Source organism: Chaetodon trifascialis, chromosome 4, assembly GCF_039877785.1.
Source record: "Chaetodon trifascialis isolate fChaTrf1 chromosome 4, fChaTrf1.hap1, whole genome shotgun sequence".
Lineage (NCBI taxonomy): Eukaryota > Metazoa > Chordata > Actinopteri > Chaetodontiformes > Chaetodontidae > Chaetodon > Chaetodon trifascialis.
In genome coordinates this window covers 25,569,218-25,590,557 of record NC_092059.1, presented here as the reverse complement: position 1 = coordinate 25,590,557, position 21,340 = coordinate 25,569,218, and the positions used below count along the sequence as shown (strand labels likewise).

At 39.3% G+C, this 21,340-nt stretch overlaps 1 protein-coding gene across 1 annotated transcript in view; it reads left to right on the top strand.

Moving 5' to 3' along the window:
- ghrhrb (growth hormone releasing hormone receptor b) overlaps positions 1 to 16,633 on the top strand; it is a 42,806-nt gene extending 26,173 nt beyond the window's left edge. Inside the window, exons 4-13 of the mRNA XM_070961396.1 lie at positions 3,901 to 4,001; positions 4,836 to 4,933; positions 5,430 to 5,562; positions 8,067 to 8,220; positions 8,362 to 8,422; positions 10,227 to 10,296; positions 11,691 to 11,782; positions 11,896 to 12,025; positions 12,213 to 12,254; positions 14,411 to 16,633. Of these exons, the coding sequence (XP_070817497.1) occupies positions 3,901 to 4,001; positions 4,836 to 4,933; positions 5,430 to 5,562; positions 8,067 to 8,220; positions 8,362 to 8,422; positions 10,227 to 10,296; positions 11,691 to 11,782; positions 11,896 to 12,025; positions 12,213 to 12,254; positions 14,411 to 14,605 (1,076 nt within the window). The 3' untranslated portion in view covers positions 14,606 to 16,633. The remainder of the gene's footprint in view (positions 1 to 3,900; positions 4,002 to 4,835; positions 4,934 to 5,429; positions 5,563 to 8,066; positions 8,221 to 8,361; positions 8,423 to 10,226; positions 10,297 to 11,690; positions 11,783 to 11,895; positions 12,026 to 12,212; positions 12,255 to 14,410) is intronic.
- The last annotated feature ends 4,707 nt before the right edge of the window (positions 16,634 to 21,340 follow it).

Sequence of the window (21,340 nt, the reverse complement as noted above, 5' to 3'; positions counted from 1 at the left end):
TTAATTAAAATACAACACTGATTCTAAAAATGCTGGGACGTTGTAAAAGGTAAATAAAAACAGAATGCAATCATCTGTGTGATGGCTGACTCATGGAACAGGTCCAGCATGGACTGAATTGCATTGACCCCGAGACCTCAAGAAAGCCATAAAGAGGGAACACTATCCCCTGTAGACAACAGAGGAGGCTGTGGCAGAGATGCCAAATATAAATTTCTTTCTGGTATTGGACCCAAACTATGGGTTCTGGCAAATGCAACTCGGTGAGTTCTCAGTTATGTACCTTTTACAGACCATTCGGTATCTACTAATTCAAATACCTTCCCTCTGGAGTCTCATTAACTTATTTTTTCTGGAGAAGCATTGCGAGACTGGAGGACAGCATTCCTGTGTGGGTTGCAGACAAGGAACAACACAACAAAAACCTGCTAAAACAGCTTCTTGACAAAATAAAGAGCATCAGTTTCAAACTGAACTGAACAAAGCCCAATGCAGTGTTGATATGACAGCTATCCAATATGGGGTGAGTTGCACATTGCACCTGGTACAAAAACAGCGCACTACCTGCTGCGCCACCGTGCAGCCCTTGTTTCAGGACAATCAGAGCAATTCAGCTCACCTTATCATCCCTGACTGATCCTGTCTTTGGATACTGAGTAAATGAGGTCTACAAATTTTTATTACACTACCTACGATGACGACTGCCTCCTAAATGATCTTATTGAACTTGTTGGAATCTCAATAAACTCATTCAGTAAAAAGTCAAGATACACAGTGCTCTCAATCTGAGTTCATTTACACTCATTATGGTTCCATGACAATATATGACACAGAGCTCCATTTAAAGGGGAGATACAAAGTTTTGTATTTGTCACAGCTGGACTAGAGTTCTAGGTGGGTCAGTTCGCCCACTACACTTTGGTCCAACCAGAAATATCTCAACAACTATTGGATGGATTGCAATGAAATTTGTTGTGGACATTTAGGGTCCCCAAGGAATTAATCCTTAAGGCCATCCCCTGAGTTATCCTGAACATTTCTATTTGTTCAATACTTTGTATCCATATACCTGCAAAACTAATGTTCCCATCATCCACATCTGTCCTTTTTATTTACTACAGGTGAAAAAAATCTTTGATCTCAAAGAAACATTATGCAACTACATTTACTGTAAAGTAACAGCTTCAAAATCATTTTGTTGCTTCACTGACTTCATCTCACACCCAAACAATACCAATTCTTACATAATAGGGCTTAAATGCTCAACCTATTGTTCGTGACTGTGTGTGATTTGCAACATCCCATTCTAATAAGATAGCAAACACATTTGGTGGCGTTAATGTTAATGTTGTAAAAATTGGTAAATAATAAAACACTACGGTTCATAGAGTGTAAATGAGGTTATTTAAAAACAGCATTGCAATTGCATAGCCTGTCCACTAGACTGCACTGACAAGTTTATTTTTTTTCTTTCAAAAGTTCTTTTTCAAAGCTCGGAATACAACTCAGAGCTAAAGATGTTGCCAACTGTAACATAGAAATGGATTCAGAAAAAATAAAATGCAAGTGTCAGCGGCAGCAGGGAGGATGTCCAGTATGTGGGATGCTTGGTGAAGAAAAGATGCACTTGACTGATTTCCAACAGCAGTGAAAATAAAAGCACAAAGTAGAGAAGAAAAAAAACACGCAGTAGCTCCTGAGTGAAAGTTAAGCGTATACTTTGTGTCAAGGGATCAGGAGGCAGAGGTTGCTGTTGATGACCTCATAACTTCATGTTAGTGGGTTCCTGGACCCCACTGGATTTCCTCCCCCACAGACACCCAGTTAAGTCAAATGCTGTAGCTGTGTAGATAGATCCAGCCTATCCAAATGGGAGGCTGCATGGAGAGAAAATAATGAATTGGAAAATCAAAGAGTTCACTGTACAAGCCAAGAGCATGAGGAAGGAATTGGTGGTGCTTGTTAAGCATGGCGGTGTGAACACTAGTGCCCTCCCCAGAGCCTCGGTCTTCAACCTCTATTCACATCCAACCATTCACCCACCGACGCTGCAGGCCTGCAGGCTCTACATAGCATGTTACACTGAGGCTAATGCAGCTGGATAATCGGTAAAACCACCCACGACTCAAACCCCCACACTCTCCTCAGCTGTGCTGAGGATCTGGTCAGGCATATTCACACCATGGAATGTGTTGTTTCACTGTAAACTTCTCCTCCTCCCTCTTATAAACACAGACTCACACAGAAAAGCTGATGACCTTGTATGTGTCATGACCATCGTAGAGCTTGAAGAGTGAGCTCCGTCATTCTAACTTCAGGCCATGGTGGGAGAACACGGCTGCAAATTTGCTTCATTTAAATTCATCATTTACAGCCTTCACCTGACAGGACTGGCAGTGTTACCTTTTAAGAAAGCAAACAAAGTGAAAATCTCGCAATTAAAATGTCATATTTTTGTCATGCTTTTGGATATATGTACAGGCAGATGTATTCATTTGTATTTATTTATTGTTTACATAAGAAATAGACGTTGTGTGGGTGGGTCACGCAAACATCACAATGCTGACTTGCAGCTGAATGACAACAGAGAGAGAGCGTTTTAAAAATTTGATTAGCTAAAGGTCAGCATGTCAGGTTGTGAGTGGATGAAGACAAGAATGAGCTTGTGGAGCTTAGAGGTAGCAGGAAACTGTGCAAGGAGAGAGTCTTCCTGATGGAACTAAGCTTCATTTCATTGTATTTTTCATGCAGTAACCTTCTATTACACGGAGCTTATTGTAACCATTGCTTAGCACAAAAGGACCTCATTTAATTGACAGTGGTCAGTGGCTTGTTGCAGCAGAAAGAACAACTCACCTCAGTCTGTTAAATGGCAATACTGTAGTAGTAGTAGTAATCCATTTGTTGTATAGTGTGCATGTGAGTATACAGTAAGCTTTAGTGAAGTGTCTTCTTCAGAGGAGGTGCGTCTCCAGCCACTCATGTCATTAACCGGCAGATGGAGTTTTTTTGGTCCGGCCCATTGAATCCTAATGAAGAGCAGTGGCCTTATTTCACTTCTGAGAAAGTCTGTGCTCATGTGTATACATGTGTTTATAGCTGCGTCTGCAGGGAGAGACGTTGTGGTGTAGAGTGTGTTTTTATTCTAATTATTCATCATCGCCTCAGTGAAACAAGTAAGCTTCATCAGGAAAGCTGCATATACATGCTTTAGCCTGATGAGTCAATGGCAACAATTTGAACATTAATCAGCCATCACACTGTGGGCTATTTGCATACTTTATATGTGATTCTGTAGAATAAATAGTGTGTCTGTATGGCTGGTTGATTAGACATTAACTGTGTCTCAGCAGCATGTAAGTTTGAGTTAGTGGTTTGATCTTAAGTTTAGTTCACCCAAATTTCATTGATGTATGAATAATGTACTGTTTCGTTTACCCGCATAGTTTCTGGCCACACACACAGTTTTGAGGGTTTGAGGTTTGCTACAAAGCCAAAGGTATGTGGACACCTAAACATTACACCATTATATACGTTATATAAACACTCAGCATGCGTATGGGTAACTGACATAGTGACCTGCACTGGTTTTTAGATCAGTAACCAGGAAAGAGAGGAACCATTAAGTGTTGCCATTCTCTGTATATTCCCACAAATGCAAATAATTGTTTTTGTCCTGCATGTCAGCTGTTAATTTACTCTTCCACTGCTTCTCTTGGGTGACTGATAAATGGCACATCTCTCACTGGTCACAGTTTGGGGTTCAGATTTGATCTCTGCAAATTCCTTCTGGTTGTGTTTCCATGCACACATCCCTTCACAGATTTCTCAGCTTCCCCTGGTTCCTTGTTGTTGGCATGTCTTATGCCATTGCCACTGAGCGGCTTATGTGTTTTTCAGGTTATATCTACAGGAACTGCACTGAGGATGGATGGTCCGAGCTCTACCCCTCATATGAGGAGGCCTGCAAGTTCGCAGAGTATGAAGAGACAGAACCAGAGGTAAATGTTTTACACGATTACTTTTTTGTCATTTTCTTGTATGGCCTGAGTTGTTCTGCAAGGAAACAAACTATTCCACTGACGGTGATTCTGGGAGTAATTTTCTGCTCTCTCGCTCTATTTTCATTTGGATTTTTTTCGGTCTGGTTACCCTTATAACTGTGATTGTGATCATTGTGGTCATGGATCATTTGATTATTTGGTCATTTATTAAAATGCTGAAAATGTCATGAATCCATGAACAGTGACGGCTTGCTGTTGAACGCATGTTGACTCTGGACTCTAAGTAGCAAAAGAGGAACAAGTGTGTTGCTGTCCTGGTGCACAAAGTCTGTTGGAAGATGATGAGATGGATGACTTAATTGCCTGTTTGCACAAATATGCTTTGCTCAAAAGGACTTTCCAGCCACGTCTTCGCCCCAAAGTTCAGTAAAAGGTCCACCACATCAGTCAGAGTCAGCTGATACTCAGTGCTTGTTCTGCTGACTCTCCACAGAACAACTTTCAGGATGTGATCAGCCTTTTCAGATCACGTCAGCCACACTAATCCTGCAGTATTGATCATAGAAAACACATACCAGTCACTTGAGACATGTCACATGCACCTTGTCTCCAATGTGTTGAACCACTTTACAGAAGTTTAAGACATTTTCATGCAAATACAAATTTATTGCCATGTTTTCTAAGTACATTGTCTTCCACCAATCAGAAGCAGCGGCTCCCGACTACCACTGGATGAGTGTGACGGGTGTGGTTGAGCAGTTAACCATTCATTTGTAAATGCTAACATTGGGTTATGTCTTTCATTCTATTCTCTAATTTCTTACATTTCAGACAACGTACTTCTCCAACTTCAAACAGGTGTACACCGCTGGATATGCTACCTCCCTCATATCTCTTATATCTGCGATTTTTGTCTTCACTGTGTTCAGGTAACATTGTTTCTGAGACTGATGCTGTGGTCTTTCTTGGGAGGACAGTCACTTCAGCAAGTGCCCTGAAACAATACTTTTTTTTATGTTCAAATAACAGCGCCCTCTAGCTGCTGTAGTTATCATCAGGTGATGTTATTATGGGGCCATAAAGTTGAAGTGGAAGTTTAGTGGATATATGTGGCAACAAAACTTTGGCCTTTACATTTGTTACGTAAAAACATACGTTTGCCTCCAGTTTCCAAACAAAAGTCAAATTTGATTTCTTTTCTTGCTCTAAATAACATATGTTGTAGCTTAATTTGGAGGACTTCTTACCCCCCCCCCCCCCCCCAAAAAAAAAAAAGGTAAACTAAACTAAGCTAAACTCGGCACAGTCTCACAACCTGCCAGGTGTTGATGCTTGAAAAAGAACTTTTACACACTCCCTAAATATGTTTCACAAAGAGATGCCTCCTCTTAAGAGATGAAATGAAAGCATTTCTCTGCACTACAGGAAGTTTCACTGCACCAGGAACTACATCCACATGAACCTGTTCTTCTCCTTCATCCTGAGAGCGAGTGCTGTCTTCATCAAAGATGGCGTTCTTTTCTCTGATGAAAATCTGGACCACTGCTTCATGTCCACTGTGAGTACGCTTTGAAAACCCACTACAGCTCCATTAGTAGGTCCTTATTTATCCTTCACTGAAGTAAAACCAGCGGTGCCACTTCTAATGGAAAGACACTTAACCACAGTGCAAGTAGTCTAGTCCTGTTTTCAAAAATCCATCTTCGAAACACTAAACATGTCACTGGAATGTATAAAATACACTCAAGTGTCAAAAGTAAAAATACTGAGAGTTGGACAAGTGGAGTTTTGTTGTTGATGGACTGTCATGCTTTTAGATCAGTTTAAAAAGGAAAGGAGGAAGAAATAACAGGTAAGGATGAAAAAAGTAAAGAGAAAATGAAGTATAAGATGACAGCAATATTTTATGATCTTAACTTAAATAGGATGCAAAAGATTGACAGAAGAAAGAACAAAAGGTAGGAAATAAGAAGCAAGAAGGAGAAAGAAACAACATGTCATAAAGGAAATCTAGCTACAAATATTTCCTTTTGAGTCTTTCAACCAGGAGATAACCACTCCATCGAACGTGTCCCTCTCCCCAGGTCTTGGGGGGAGCTATACATATGTGGAAAAAAAACCCTCAAGAGGGAGCTGCACAAGGTCACTAGATTCAGTTGTGGCTGGAGGCGAAATGGCTTTCAAGTTTGAAAATGCTCCTCGTCCTCGTCTCTTCTTGAGGCTAGCTGCCCTTTACATTACTGCCACTAGTATAACACACCTGAATTGTGGGTAATGTAATGTATTGTAATTTTTTTTTTTTCTCAAACTGTCCATCTGAAGTTCTGCAATGTTGTAGGAGTGCAACGTAAAGTGAATGTCCTTATTTACTTTCCACCTTTCTAGAAACTTTGAAACCAACTCCTAAATTACTGGTAAGTGAATTCAGCTGGTTATTTGGAGTGGGAGGGAGGATAACCTACATTTCGTTTTCTAGTCATAAAGCTCAGAGGAGAGGAGCTCATTATCATAGAGAGCAGGAAGGAGTGGGACTGAAATGCTGAGAGTGACTGAGCGGAGCCTGTATGAGCATTAATGACGAGCGTTTGTCTTCCTATTTTTCTGCTGATGAGGCTGCCTGGAGTGAAGGTAAGTGTCCCTCTTGTGTGGCTACGAGGCTACAAGGGACCATCATCATCACATCACCGTGACTCATTTGGGTGAAAGAGCCATGAGAGAGGGAAGATGATGATGATGAGAGAGAGCTCCTGTGCTCTATTACAACCAAATGTGAACAGATGAAACATAAAATCTGTGACAGGAAAAATGACATGTGAGACTGGAAGTACAGTACCAATCAAATTACTTGGGAAATCATTAATTAGTCATCAATTACTCATTAGCCTAATTATTACCCACTGTCCACCACCTGCCCATCACAGAATGGCAGACACTCAAAATGACTTGGTGGAGAACATTTAGCAGCAAAAAAGCCAGATAATTTTCTAATGAGTCTGTGGAGAACAAACCAGGAAAAAAGAGGGAATCTTAAGGACAGAAACAACTTCAAGTGAAAAAACATTGGTTAGTTCAAATCCTCAAGTCTCTCATAGAAGTGAAACACCGGCATATTGTTTGACAGCATGAACCAAGAACAAATCTGACCCTTGTGCGGCTTGTCCAAGTATCTTTTTTCTATAGTAAACATCTAAACAGGGTCGTGTTAGTGCAAATCACATCATTTTAAATCCAGTTTTACCAACCAGTACTATAAACCTTGCACTAACTAGCTGTACCACATGTACAGCCACTCCTTTATAGCCATCTATATGGAACTTCAGCTTGTGAGGATGCTGTGTTTTACATGTAGGGATATGTAGCTTTAGCCTCCTTTAGCATCATACCACGCATAGTAATCTTGCATAAAAGACCTAGTTACAGGGTTCTCCACACGCCCTCCCAACTTTGAATGTAGCAGCTGGCTGTAGTGAACTAGCTCAGACACAACATGTAAATAAGTAGTGGAAAGTAGGCAAACTAAGAACACTTACTCAAGTACTCAAGTTCAATTTTGAGGTATATGTACTTCACTTGAGAATTTCCACATTACTTACTTCTACTCCACTACAATCCAGAGGCAAAACTGGTAGCTATCAGTACATTTATTTGATAACTTTTCTCCTACCTTGCAGATTCAGATTGATTTCTGAGACTACTGCCTTAGATTCCTGAAAGAGGTAATTCTGCGGTAACATGTCAGGCTGCTTAGTAGCCTTGCTGGCTACTGGCCGACCAATGACAGTCTCTTTCTGGTAGTAATCTAACAACCTACAGTGACAACCATAATTAGAGTGTAATTATAACACACAGCCACAGCTGCTGTTGCTGTATGACCAAGCAGAGAATTTCTGCTTCGATATGTTTGACCTGCAATGACCTTCTTTGTCCTCAAACATATTATCATTACAGACCTCTCTGTGACCCATAAATTGATGGAAGAGCCAGTTATCATGACGACCACTCTAGATAAATAGACCACAGACTAATCTGATGCTTGTGGCTTTTGTTGTGTTTGTCCCACAGACATCCTGTAAATCAGCAGTGGCCTTCTTCCAGTTCAGTATCCTGGCCAACTACTTCTGGCTGCTGGTTGAGGGAATGTACCTGCAGACGCTGCTTGCTCTCACCTTCGTCTTCCAGAAGAAATACTTCTGGTGGTACATCCTCATCGGCTGGGGTCAGTGCCCTGCAAATAATGATCCTTCTCTTTCGCCTGTCTTTGTTTTTCTTCCTTTTCTTTCTTCCATTGTCTGTCTTTTGTTAGAACTCTGCTTTGACTCTTTCCTAATGATCATGTCACTGTGTTTGTGCCTCCCAGGTCTCCCAGCAACAATCATAACGGCATGGATCCTCACTCGCAACTTCTATGATAACAGAGGGTGAGCTGCTGCAGTAGAATCAGAGGAAATGTCACCTTAGAATGAGAAAATTTCACACACAAATTTGCACAACATGGGTTAAAAATGTAAAAATCAATGACACAAATTTTTGTGCCCCTGATGGTAACATTCTTACTACTTGTCTCCCTTCATGGAACTGAAGGAAATCATTTGGGAAATACACTTATCATGACTCATGGTAAAAAATGAAGCTACAGTGTGCCACCATTTGTTTTAGCCAAGCAAAAAGACTTAACTCAAAGTGAACAAAATCCACCTACCAGCACCTACCTCTCTTAGGGCTGTCAATGGATATTCTAAATGCAAATTTAAAGATGAATTTGAAAAAAATTCATACATTCAATTAATATTGAAATTTGGAGGCAGGAAAGCACTGCATACACTGACAGCAGGGGTCCTAAAACCAATTTCCATTGTCTAGTAATCTCTGTAGTTATTCCATAATGTTGTTAGACACTTAGCATAACAATCTGAGCCTGTCAGTGGAAAAAAGACTTTTGATGGATGCACGTTGATGGGATTATATTGCAGCCCATTTCGTCTCTGACAGTTTCTCTGACAATGCTCTCTTTAAATCCTGAAAAAAAACTTCAAATATTGTTGTCTCCATTATTCACTTGGACACCACTTTGACCAAAATTGCCCTGATTTATCCGGGACACTGAAGTCTTTCAGGACATGTGGACCTGCTCAACTGCACACTTTCACTGATTGAAAATGAAATGTAGATCAAGCTGAAAGGAGCATTTAATTCAACACCATGATATAGGACATAATTTTATTTGTTTATTTTGTAATGTGTAGGTCCTTTGAAAAGACGTTGAAATAATGTACAAGTAGTATGTTTCTTGGATTGGTATTTCCTCTTATGGACAAAATACGCAAAAATAGATCTTTTTATAAAGAGTTTAGAAACAATTTTTGACCAGTTTTGACAGCCCTAACCTCTGTAACTCAATGCTTAACACCTTGTATCTTGTTTGTTTAATCCTCAGGAAAAAGTGCTAAAACATTTCATATTTTCATGTGGAGTTGTGTGCAAGACTACTTCCAATTGCCAGAGGAAGTTCAATCATCACGGATCAAACAAATAATATGTCTGTGTTAATTAATGAGCTTTAGAGGAGGTGGTAGGCAGATTATGGCACTGTTGGAAAGCCCTAGGCTAGCTGCTAAACCCCATTTTGAGTCTTTAGGTGAAGCTAAACTATCTGGATGCAGGCTGTAGCCTTAAATTTAAAGGATCGACATGAGAGTGGTGTCAATCTTCTTGTCTAATGCTCTGCAAGAAAGAAAATATATAGATTTCCCAAAATGAAATTGAAACATCATGCCTGAAAACATAGAAATCTCTTTTCACATAATAAGAAAATAATATAAAACATGTATTTACTGAATTACTGTAATTAGGTATACTTAGATGAAGATATGCTAATATCCATGTGTTACATGATGAAGTACTCACTAATTTATATGAGTAAGTGAGGTTAATTAATTAGCTCACAACCACAGCTTTTTATGTTTGATAGGTCATGGTGATTAAATGATGAGCGGATGACTCGAAAGTGGATGACGCACAGTTGTTTTACAGAATACTCAGAAGGGATGAAAGACGAATAAAAGTTGATCTTGGATATCGATTTAGACTTTCCCATAAGGATTTGCTTCCACTGTTTCTAACACAGCGTTCCGTCTGAACGATATGAGTTGTTCGTGATGAAATGTGCAATATTGTTCCTCTGTGACTGGTTTGTTTATCTCATTACTGTCTGCTGTGTCTCAGGTGCTGGGATGACACAGATGTGGCCTTCATCTGGTGGATCATAAAAGCTCCAATAACTGCATCACTACTGGTGAGTACAGAGCAGTTACAATGGGAGCTACTGAGGAATTACAGTCCTCTATCTCTGATCAGGTTTGTATTTTGACTCTGCACCAGCTACTGCAGACACTTACCTGGTGTTTACATGAGATGCAACAATAATAAGTCAAGCAAAGTTGATTCATTTCCTGCTTGGAGGCTGGGAGGCTTATTGTCTTTGGCAGTTAACACCAACAGCCAATCAGTGCACTTCCTGGTTTCCTGCTGGCGTGATTTTGATTTATTTGAGTGACAAGCTTTAGGTTTCATTCTTTTTTCATTCTTTCTTTTTTTAAGCTTATATCTTATTTTTGTTTATTTCTTCTCCACAATTTGGGAAGGCTAATTCTCTTGGAACATAAAAATAATCAGTGCAATGTATAATAGTACAGTATGACTTACTGAGCTTCAATCTGGCATTTTAGAGGAATTTAAAGAAAACTTATACTATGTAAGTATCAAGTGTTCCAATATGCCTGGGTACACTGTGACCTATTGACCTAATGTGAAAACCACAAGCTATATAAAAAAGTGCCTCACCAAAGGCTCCACAGATAACAGACTTAGTGGATTTAATGTCCTCCCAATTGCCAGATTGTTGGTCAGTAGGTCATACTATTTAGCAATATGCCATAATAATTGAACAGGTAACCATCAAAAAATACCTATATTTTCTGTTTACATTTGTCACCTAAGTTTATTCTTTAATTTAACATCCTATTCCCTTGTACGAACATGTATGTATTGGCATGGATACTGTGCTGGTAAACAAGTCTTCGATATTTTTTCAGAGATTTGTTGTTGTTTTTTTCCCCACACATATACACAAATATCATTATTGATATTATCAATATGATTATTGTTGATTTGTGATGATAGCTTTGCTAACCAGCAAAGAGCTTTATCTTGTTTTGTAATTGATGTGAAGCATTAAGGTGAAAGCAGCTGGACTGGTTGTGTTAGTGCTGCAGACATTGTCCATTCATCAAAGTGGCTCCATTAGTTCCACTGGTTGGAAGAGGGACCAGGCATTGATCAGTAGAACTAATGATGCCTCCTGAGTGCATGTTACATATGATAAATGATTTTAAGGTGTAAGTGAAATGTGAGGTATCTCAAAACCCAGGAAACTGTATCGAGTGAGAGGGTTAACTTAAGCTTTCCGCTTTCGTAAAACTTGTTATTTTACTTTTTTTTTTTTCATTGCCCCTCTTTACTCTCCAGTTTGGAATGACAGATATCCTGGTATTACAGTCCTCGTCACTGCAGGGTTGATGTGATAATACAGCAGCAGGCCAGCAAATAAAAATGGCTGCAGCTGTAGCATGAATATTGCGGCGGTTATTTCACATTTTTCTTGACAGCTTTTCATTTGTTTTTGTATAGGTGAACTTCATCATCTTCATCAATGTGATTCGTATCCTGGTCCAGAAGCTGAGATCTCCCGGTGTCGGTGGCAATGACACCAGTCACTTCAAGTTAGAAGATAATAAATATCCCCCAGCATGATGACATGAACAACACACAGAAACACACAGTTGACCTGCACACACATGCAGTCCTCATGGGTCTGTTTTTACAATGTGTGCAGGAGGCTGGCCAAATCCACTCTGCTGCTCATCCCTCTGTTTGGGATGCACTACATGGTGTTTGCCTTCCTGCCAGAAAACACCGGAGCAGAAGCCCGAATCTTCATTGAGCTCGGTCTGGGATCCTTTCAGGTAAAATAAACCACAGTAAAAGTAAAGAAAGAAGATTAAACAGCAATGGGCATGTTAAATATGTAAAATTGAGATTTTTTGTGGAAACACAGTGACAGTTATATACAGACAGGTTTGCTCAGGATGTACACCACCCTTTTAAAATGTAATAATTGACAGTTTTGGTTGATATCTTTCTTCTCTGAAGGGATTCGTTGTGGCCCTGCTCTACTGTTTCTTGAATGGTGAGGTAAGTAAATGCTATTCAACATTTGGCTCGTTATCACGCTTCCGTGCCAGTAACAGCTGTGGCTGGAGGCATTGTGTTTCTGAGTTGTCAGTCCGTCAGTCTGTACAGACTTCTGTCACTTTCTCTTGAATGCGATATCTCAGGAACACCTGGAGGGAAGTTCTTCAATGTGACACAAATGTCCACTTTGACTCAAGGATGAACTGAACAGATTTTGGTGATCAAAGGTGACTGTGACAACACAAAACACTTTTTTGGCCAGAACTCAAGAATTCATACATTAATTATGACAAAACTTCATTCAAATGTCTCATAGGATGAAGTGATGACATTTTATATCCAAAAGGTCAAAGGTCATCCTCACTGTGATGTCACAATATTCTTGAAAAAGCTGTCCATTACTCAACACCATAACTCAGGAACAGAAGGGCAGATTGTGACCATATTTCACATTTGCTCAGATACTGAATTGGTGGCACTAATCTTGGGTGTCCTTTAAACTGTGTTGATTGTGAAGATCTTGTTGTGAGAAAGGCGAGGACCCAGAATGCAGAGAGAGTTTAAACACAGTTGATTGATCGAAATTAATAACAACCAAAAATCACCGCTGGGGGAAAAATGCAGCTCAGGCAGACAAAAAAACAAATATCACAGCTGGGGGGAAAAAATATAAAAGAGAACAACAATTCACCATGGTGAGGGCTAGCACAACTCACGTGAACAAACCAAAAGCACGGGAGAAGACTGCCGCATCAGCTGGGGAAGTGTGGCAGGGACCAGGAGATAACTCTGTGGCGACACACGGACAAAGGGCAAGAGTGTGAATCATCTGGCACAGGAATCACTACATTTACATGCAGTCAATATTCGGGTTTCTGAAATAAACAAACAGGGGTAATCAATTGGGATATCCCGATCAAAACAGCAGCACAGCAGATAATAAACAGCACGGGGCTGGTAGCAGTCGCCTTCGTTTGCGCTTTGGTGCTGGTGCTGACCCACCACCAGTACTTGACACTATTCTGTCTCACTTTCTTCATTAATGGAAAGCGAGAATGTGAAGAAGTAGGAAATGGAGCCGGAGCTGAGCCATCCATATCCATGCTACCTGCACTCAAAAGACCAAGATTCCTTGTGAATAGAACATTCGCAGAACACAAATTAATGTTCCGATTGGATGGGGATATTCCGATAGGAGTATACATGACCAAATATTCGGGTTAGAAAAGGAGTAACCCAGGGGTCATATTCCGGTTTTTCAAAAGGGTTAGCATCAGGTGTGTCTAGAAGCCACTTGCTTCAGAGGAGAATGGCCCCACCCCTGCCACGCTCCAGCCCTGCAGAGATACAGACACAGAACCAGAGCAGACAAAAAACACAGCCGTAACAGATCTTCTGTGCTGCCGGGTTGAAGATGTGTGTGAAGTGTCCACGTTTTACACATTTTGGCTTCTTTGAGGGAACATCCATACTTTAAGTATTGTAGTCCATCACAAGCTGATTGGTTCTGCTGATGTTGAGCTTCACTCCTCTGTAGAAACAGTCCCTAAGTGAACACAGCATATTTCTTCACTGGAATAACACATGTCAATATAGTGGGAACTTCCCCTTTATATCTCCACGGCATATATTATATGACTACAGGCACACATGAATGTAAACTGCAACTTGATTGGTTGATGGCAGCATACAACCATGTGGTGGTAATTCTAGTTGTATGACTAATATGACATAATTGTAGTTAGTCATGGAAGGCAACATTCATCCTGAATCATTATTACTGTGCAGTATACTTGAATTCTACTTCATATTTGTTGACAGTTAAAGGACTATAGAAGTGGTTAAGCATTTTGTAATCAAATCAACCACAAATGGTATCTATTTTCTATTTCACGAGTAGGAAATCAGCCTAAAAATCTGTGGTATGTTTTGGAAAATTGTCAGAAATTGTTTGTATTTAGTTGGCTGAAATGTGCAGATCTAGCAGTATGGTTCCTTTGTAGACATGGAGGGGAAAAGCCCAGCACAGACCAAGAGGATACCTTTCAGACAGGAACCTCGTTTGTTCTGGACTCTGGAGTGTTTGTTTTCCATTTTGCAGTGTTTGCTTTTGTTTCTGTGTTTCTTCACATACGGATGTTAATGTGTGTGTTCAGGTGCAGGCAGAACTGAAGAAGAGGTTTTGGAAGTGGCAGACTCAGAGTTACCTGAGCTACAGCAAGCGACGGCGTACGTTGTTCACTGAAAGCAGCACAGTCACTCAGATATCTGTCCTGGACAAATCCAGCCCCAAAGATCAGCCGGCCTCAGAAACACACGCCCTCACACCCAGCAATGTCTCCACTGTCTGAGGAACATTCCACAGTGCTGCTCCTCATGTTCTGTGTCTCAACACCTGCTTGGTATTTGGATGTCATCCTGAGCAAGTGACTAAACCACAGAGCCTGGTTGTTGAATGTTTATACGGTACCCATTATCTGCAGAATCCCACATGGGCTGCCAAATTTACGTATTAACTTAAGTGTTAACTTAAGTCTAACTTGTTTTATTTGCAATATCCCACAGGTCTTTCACATTAAACTTTCCCCATGACATTCATTATTTTTTAACTTACAGGCTTTAGCATTGGCAGGCAGAAAGGTCACATCTTGTTTTGTCTTTGAGTTTTTCATAGGCATTTTTGCTTTGGGGCCCTCCTCCACATCTTACTCACCACCAAATATTTTCTCCGCTTTTACAAAAGCACTCGTATCAGAACAAGCACACAATGAATGTGAATTCAAAACATTTTCCTTTCATTTCTATAGAGATATCTAATTTAGATCTAATAAGAATTCAGAGTTATTATTAGCTCCCCTGAGTGCTTCTAATTCATGGGCTGTGTTTTGTGGTAACATGTTGTGTTTGTGTTGTTTTTGCTCATATTTTCACATGCTAAGCCATTCATGAGGGAAAACAGATTTTCCTTTGTTGTGGTCTCATGTGGTAAGAGGATGGACAGCAATCTGGAGGAGTAGGAGCAGGAATTCAGGAAGTCAGTCAGGAATTCCTGGCAGCCATGAGGTTCAGTAGTCGAGAGTCTCCACCATTTTCAGCCTTGAAAAGGATCAGAAAAAAAATAAATAAATTTTTTGTCCCGCATTGTCTCCCGGATTGGAATGACCATTTCTCTCCACATTGCAGTCCTTGTCTCAGCCAACACATTATCATGGGAGTTTCAGTTTCCACCACTTCTCCATCTCAGTGTAAGCACCTTGACCAGCCAGTAGGAGCCGCTAATGCAGCAAGAACAGCTTCATCCCTCACTGGCTTCCTACCCACAAATTAAACACAGGTGATTATATTTGCTGGAACATGTGACCAAGCCGAGTCCCGTCAGCAGGAGTCTCGGATTTCTTTGAGTATCGCTGCGATCTAACAGTCAGACTTCGGACAGACATTTAAAACCATTGGTTGCTCAAAGCTTTCTAGTTCCTGACTATTTTAGGTCAGATTAATTTGCCATCAATTCTGGGTAAATTGTCCAAATAACAGAGTGATCACTGTCACTGCTGCATGTTTTCTACAGGTTACTCTCTGAAAACACTTTCACCTCTTATGGCTCACTCCACAACATCATCAACAAACCACAAATTATGAGGCATGTTTTCCTTGTGTTTTGTCATTTGCTGCCACTGTGTGTCTTCATGGGTCTTCGCCCTGAGTTACCCCAGTGGTGGCTAACACTTTTGGCTTAAAATAAGCAATTCTCTGTTGTTGTTCTTTTAAGACTGTTTAACTTGCAGACTGATCATCCTCCACTCCAGCAGACCACCTGCTGTGCTTGTTATCCAAGCATTGGTCTTCACCAGTAGTCAGTACAAAGTCACTCTAGTGAGTCTACAGCTGATTGCATTTATCTTCCATGTTGCATAAACCACATATCCTGCTATTCACATGACTTCCTCACAATACTCAGATGAATTATGCACTTGATTTTGCAGATCTTTATTTATTTATTTTTTATTCCTTACCTTGTGGATTGATGCTACTCATTAGAATCTGGATATCCATGTTATTCTTGGTGTCACTGATTCAGTGCTACTAGTTTCTTGAATGGTACAAATGAATCATGTGACAGAATTCTTATAAGATTAAACTTTTTTGTTTAATGGAACGTGCCCATGTTACCATCAGTGGCTCTGCATGCAACATGTTGCACAGTGCACTAGCGCACATCTGGAGCACTAGACTGTAAAAGTTATTTATTTGTCAGATTATTGTTTTAATGTCTTTGTGTGAATGTTAATAGACCTGAACTAGAGTTTACATGTATTTTATGACAACAGTACAGTTTCTCCAACAGATTTATAAACCTTATTAAATGACCTTGTTACTGTAAAAAAAAAAGAAAAAAAAAAATCACCATAAATAACATATGAAGGAGGTTTAGCTTTGCTTTGAAACAGCTATGTTGGTATTTATACTTGACATGTTTTTTGTATCATACATGTAAGTTTTATTCTTCTATGGTGTTATGTCGCAAAATGTGGAAAAATGATACTGTTCGTTTCCCTATTTGTTAGCATAGTTACCGATGCTGATTGCTGTGCTCACGCTAATGCTAATCAGAACCTGTTTCTTTTGAGAAATAATTCTGGCAGACTAGATGAGCTGTTTTTAAGTTAATGGCTCACAGTGTTTTTGACTTGGTAGGCAGTTGGCAGGTTCAGTACACTGTATGTACATGTGTACATTAGACATATGTACAGTATTATTCATAGAAGGATCTACTGACCACTACAGTGCCTTTATCTTAAATTACTGTATGACTCACTCTTTCTCTGCAGTTCAGGTGGATTGAACCTACAGTAGGTTTGTACTCAAAATCTGTGTTACAGGATCATATATTTAAGATTGTGAACCGACACCGTGTACTTGAGTTGTTACTGTGCAGCATAACAGATGTGCTTCTGTGTTGTGTCAGATTCACATAAGAATTGTGCTTAAATGACAAAAACAAGGCTTTTATCCAATTTAACATTATGCAGCTTTGATGTGGTGTTTTTGAAGGATTTTTTTCAAGTAGTGTGTGAGCTTAGCTTTTTAAATGACATGCATTTAGAGTGTTATTTCTCTTGTATTACTTTTAAAAGTGATGTGGATGTTTCTTTTACAGGTTCCAGTTTACTACATGACTTTCTCCTTTGGTGTTTTCTTATTTGGGATGGAGGCAAACATTATAGGATAAGGCTGGCAGTCCATATTTGTCTTATTGTCAACATCCCAGGAAAAATCCAAAAACGTGTTAATCCATTTGACAAAATCCTCTGACCCTCCTACCCTATCTATGACACTCAGCTCTTAGCCACTGAAGACAAATGGAGGAATGAATAATACATTTGTAGGGGATTAATCGTACCACAGTGTTATCCTGGGTGACATGCCTATTTGTTACCATGAACACACACACACGGTGTAGATTATTTTCACTAAATCTCACATGCACCGTCCTGCGTCCAAATCCAAATGCAATCCCCGACACATGCACTGCTTCCATCTGCAGAGGACTAGTAACAAGGGCCACAGACAGTTTCGGTAAATTGGAGAGTAGAAAGAGACACATGTAATTTGTTGACAATAATATATATATATATATATATATCACCAGCCTTATCCTTTAAGCCAGAAGATGTCTGAATATTTACAACGCACAAAAACATTGAGGCAACAAGTTAAAAACATTTATTGTTGATACTTCCATAATGTACAAAAAACCCTTCTAATGTGCACACCGAAACAAGAGGAAATGGTGCACTGTGCAGTGCAATAGATCAAATGAAAAAAGAGGAGCTCATGAGGGGACAGAAGCGGGCTTGAGTGCTTAAAGTTACTTTTACATTCAGCCATCAGTACACAAACTGCTGAGCCCCATTTTTTTTTTTTTTTTTTGTTACCTCTCACTGATTCAAACAGGTAGCAATTCAATAATCACCATTAAAAAGCTAAAAAAGAAAAACATTTGAAACCAATGTTCTCATCATGCTTTGTAGTAAAAATGCAGGAAAAGAACAAAAAGAATACAGCAGTTTTATGGCACTTTACTTTTCCTCATGTCTACGAAGATTAACATTCAAAGGAAAAGTATTTGATGGGTCCTGATGGGACAAAAGAGCTACAATTTGATAAATCGTTCACAGTTGAAACCCATTATCCCTGTTCTAGCTTAATAATTGCCTCATCCACTCAGTATGTCGAAAACGAGGACAAAGCTCAGATTCCCTTAATGACCTGAAAGCTCGACCCTCCCTTTTGATTACATCTGCTGGTCAAATGAGATCAAAACGATTTAACACGCATGCATCAGCCTATTAGAGAGTACAGAGGCATTACAGGAGGCTTTATACTTTTAGCAAACACGATCACCATTAAAAATAAAATGAGAACAATCACAGCGCAAGGTTTTAAATGACAGCTATTCACTTTGAACCACAGAAAACTCCATTTACAAAGTACAATGTTGGCAACTTATGTCCATCTCGCACATTTAAACTGCAGTTTATTTAGTCACAAATGTTGGCTACAGACCTTCAACACCTCAACTAACTACTTCATAGCTCAAAACAACATGTTCAAATGAATATTTATTCTTATAATAATAGCAACATCTTTGTCTGACATCAACATAGTACTGGCAATATAAGGCTCCAACTCCCATATTAACACTGAAGGAAATCATTTATAAGTACATCAGCAAAACGAGGCTCATGACCTGGTGAGATTGTCGTAATGTCTGTCATGAACTCAACTGAACATTCAACTGAACCAGAGCAGAGGTGGTGATTGTCCAGCCCTTTCCCTAAACATCACAAGATGAAACAGGGCCCCCTTATGGCTGCTGTTGGACCTGCACTGTCATTATTTCAGGTTGCACTGAGCAGAGACAACAACAGGACAGGACAGTTTCCGGTCAGCCCTTCTTTTTTCTCTTTGCCTTTGCATGGCCTGGACTCCCAGAAATAATGACTTTGATCATTTGCAGGTCAAAAAAATGACTTTTTTTAAAACAAATTTAGTTGTTTTAACCAAGATTTAGGAGCATAGCTTGCATTGAGGACACTGTGATGATGCCATCTTGTCTCGATTTGTGAATTTGGATCACTGAATTTAAAATTGGACTGTTAAAATAAATAAAATTATATTCAGTTACTATATTTCGGTGTCTGATATCCACCTACATACAATCACTAAATTAGTGAAAAGACAAGAAGTTTTTAACATTTTCAGAAAAAAAGGAAATTTGGCTACTAAAGACATAATGTAAAAATACAAATGTCAATTTATTTTTTTAATTAAAAAAAATCTTATTATTTTTCTTTAGACCGTTGGGTTATGCCGAAGTAATTTTGACTCATGATCACACAAGGCGAAATATAACTGAATACACCAATAAATAATACTGTTTAAAAAATTTAAAATAAGGGTAAAAAGAAATGTGAATTTTTAGGTTTTTACTCAAAAATAGCAAAAAAGTGATTTATTCCTTTATTAATACCTAATATTGATTTTGTTCTTTTTATCTTTAAAAAAAATAATTATTCAGCAACATTTTGTCAGGTTCAGGACTCCATAATTACCTATTTACCTGCAAATCACCAAAATCATGTTTATTGTGTAACTTGAGGAGAAAATTTTAGGAGAATCAGAATACTTTTCCATGATTATCAGTCATAGAAAGTGTGCGCTCAGAAAAGAATCAGCAAATATCTGATTATCAGTGAGGAGTTTTTCAGTCGAAGCTTGTCTTTAAAGACTTCAAGACATTTGCAGTTAGTCCAAATTCTGTCCTTCCAGAAAAGGGGAAATTCGGCCATATTGAATTTAGAATACAGCCCCTCTGACAGTTTTAGTTGAAAATGGTGTCATATTTTAAAGAACACGATAAAGAAAAGTCTTTTGTGGTTCAGATGCATGAGGGTCATGTATTTTTCCATTTTTCTGCTGTAGAGAAAAATAAAGGATGTATTGGTAAAGTAAAAAAACATATTTATTCTTGTGTGCATGCTTCATTCAAGACACAAAACACTAATCTGTCGTATGTTCTGCTCATCTTTAGCGAAGACGAGTTAAAGTTGTTTGAAGGCCTCCAGGTTTAAAATACTGATTTAGTCTTAAGCATCATAAAAGCACTTTGTTCAACCTTTACTTTGCAGTTTTGTTTTGAAATTAAAAGACAAATCTCATTTCCTTTTAAATCATCAACAGAAGTCAAAATACTTGTTTGTGCGTAAAGGCACTTTTGGAGACACAAAGTAGAGTCGAACGTTGGGATTCAGAGGATAGTTGAGTCAGACCAAAGGAAAAATCTGCAGTGACATCAGTTGCAAAGCTAATTCAGCCTTTGCAAACAGATACGGCCGTGCAAAACTCAGTCAGTCTATTAATTCGTCTTTGGAATGAGAGAATTACCCCGAGTTAAAAGTCTCTCTCCTTAAGTAACATCCATCTCAATGTGCTTGTTCTCATGCATATAGAGATCAAATGCCACCAGAGACAGTAACTGCAGAAAGACAGACATACTGCGAGGTGGTACAAAGGATTCGTCTGAAAAAAACAAACTCATTGATCAACACTAAAACAGATTTTTCAAATGGTCATTTTTCAGACACAAATTAGGAAATTTTATCCAAAAACAGTGAAGTGCTGTGATGTTTCAGACAGCCCGCATCTTCACTTGGACCAGCACAATGCTGAAACTTTCTGCAGGAGGCTGCTGGAGAGGCTCAGCTTCAAAAAGTGCATCACTGTTACAGAGCATCGCCTCCACAGCAGCTGGATAGATACTGAAAGTTCATGAAGAAAAAGAAACTGTTAGGAGATTCAACATCCAATCAAAGACCAAATTCTCTCTAAAAAAAAACAAAACACAGACGGTAAATGCAAATTCATGCAAGCAGTTGAACTCACGATGCTTTAGCCAGGAGTTCATTTTCATTGACATTTTCTGTACTAACGGCTGTTTAAAACTACAGACGCACTGATCTCCAAAAGTGTCTCCTCTCATACCTCGAGCTTCCAGTGCTGAGGTTTGAAAGAGAGGTTTGTGT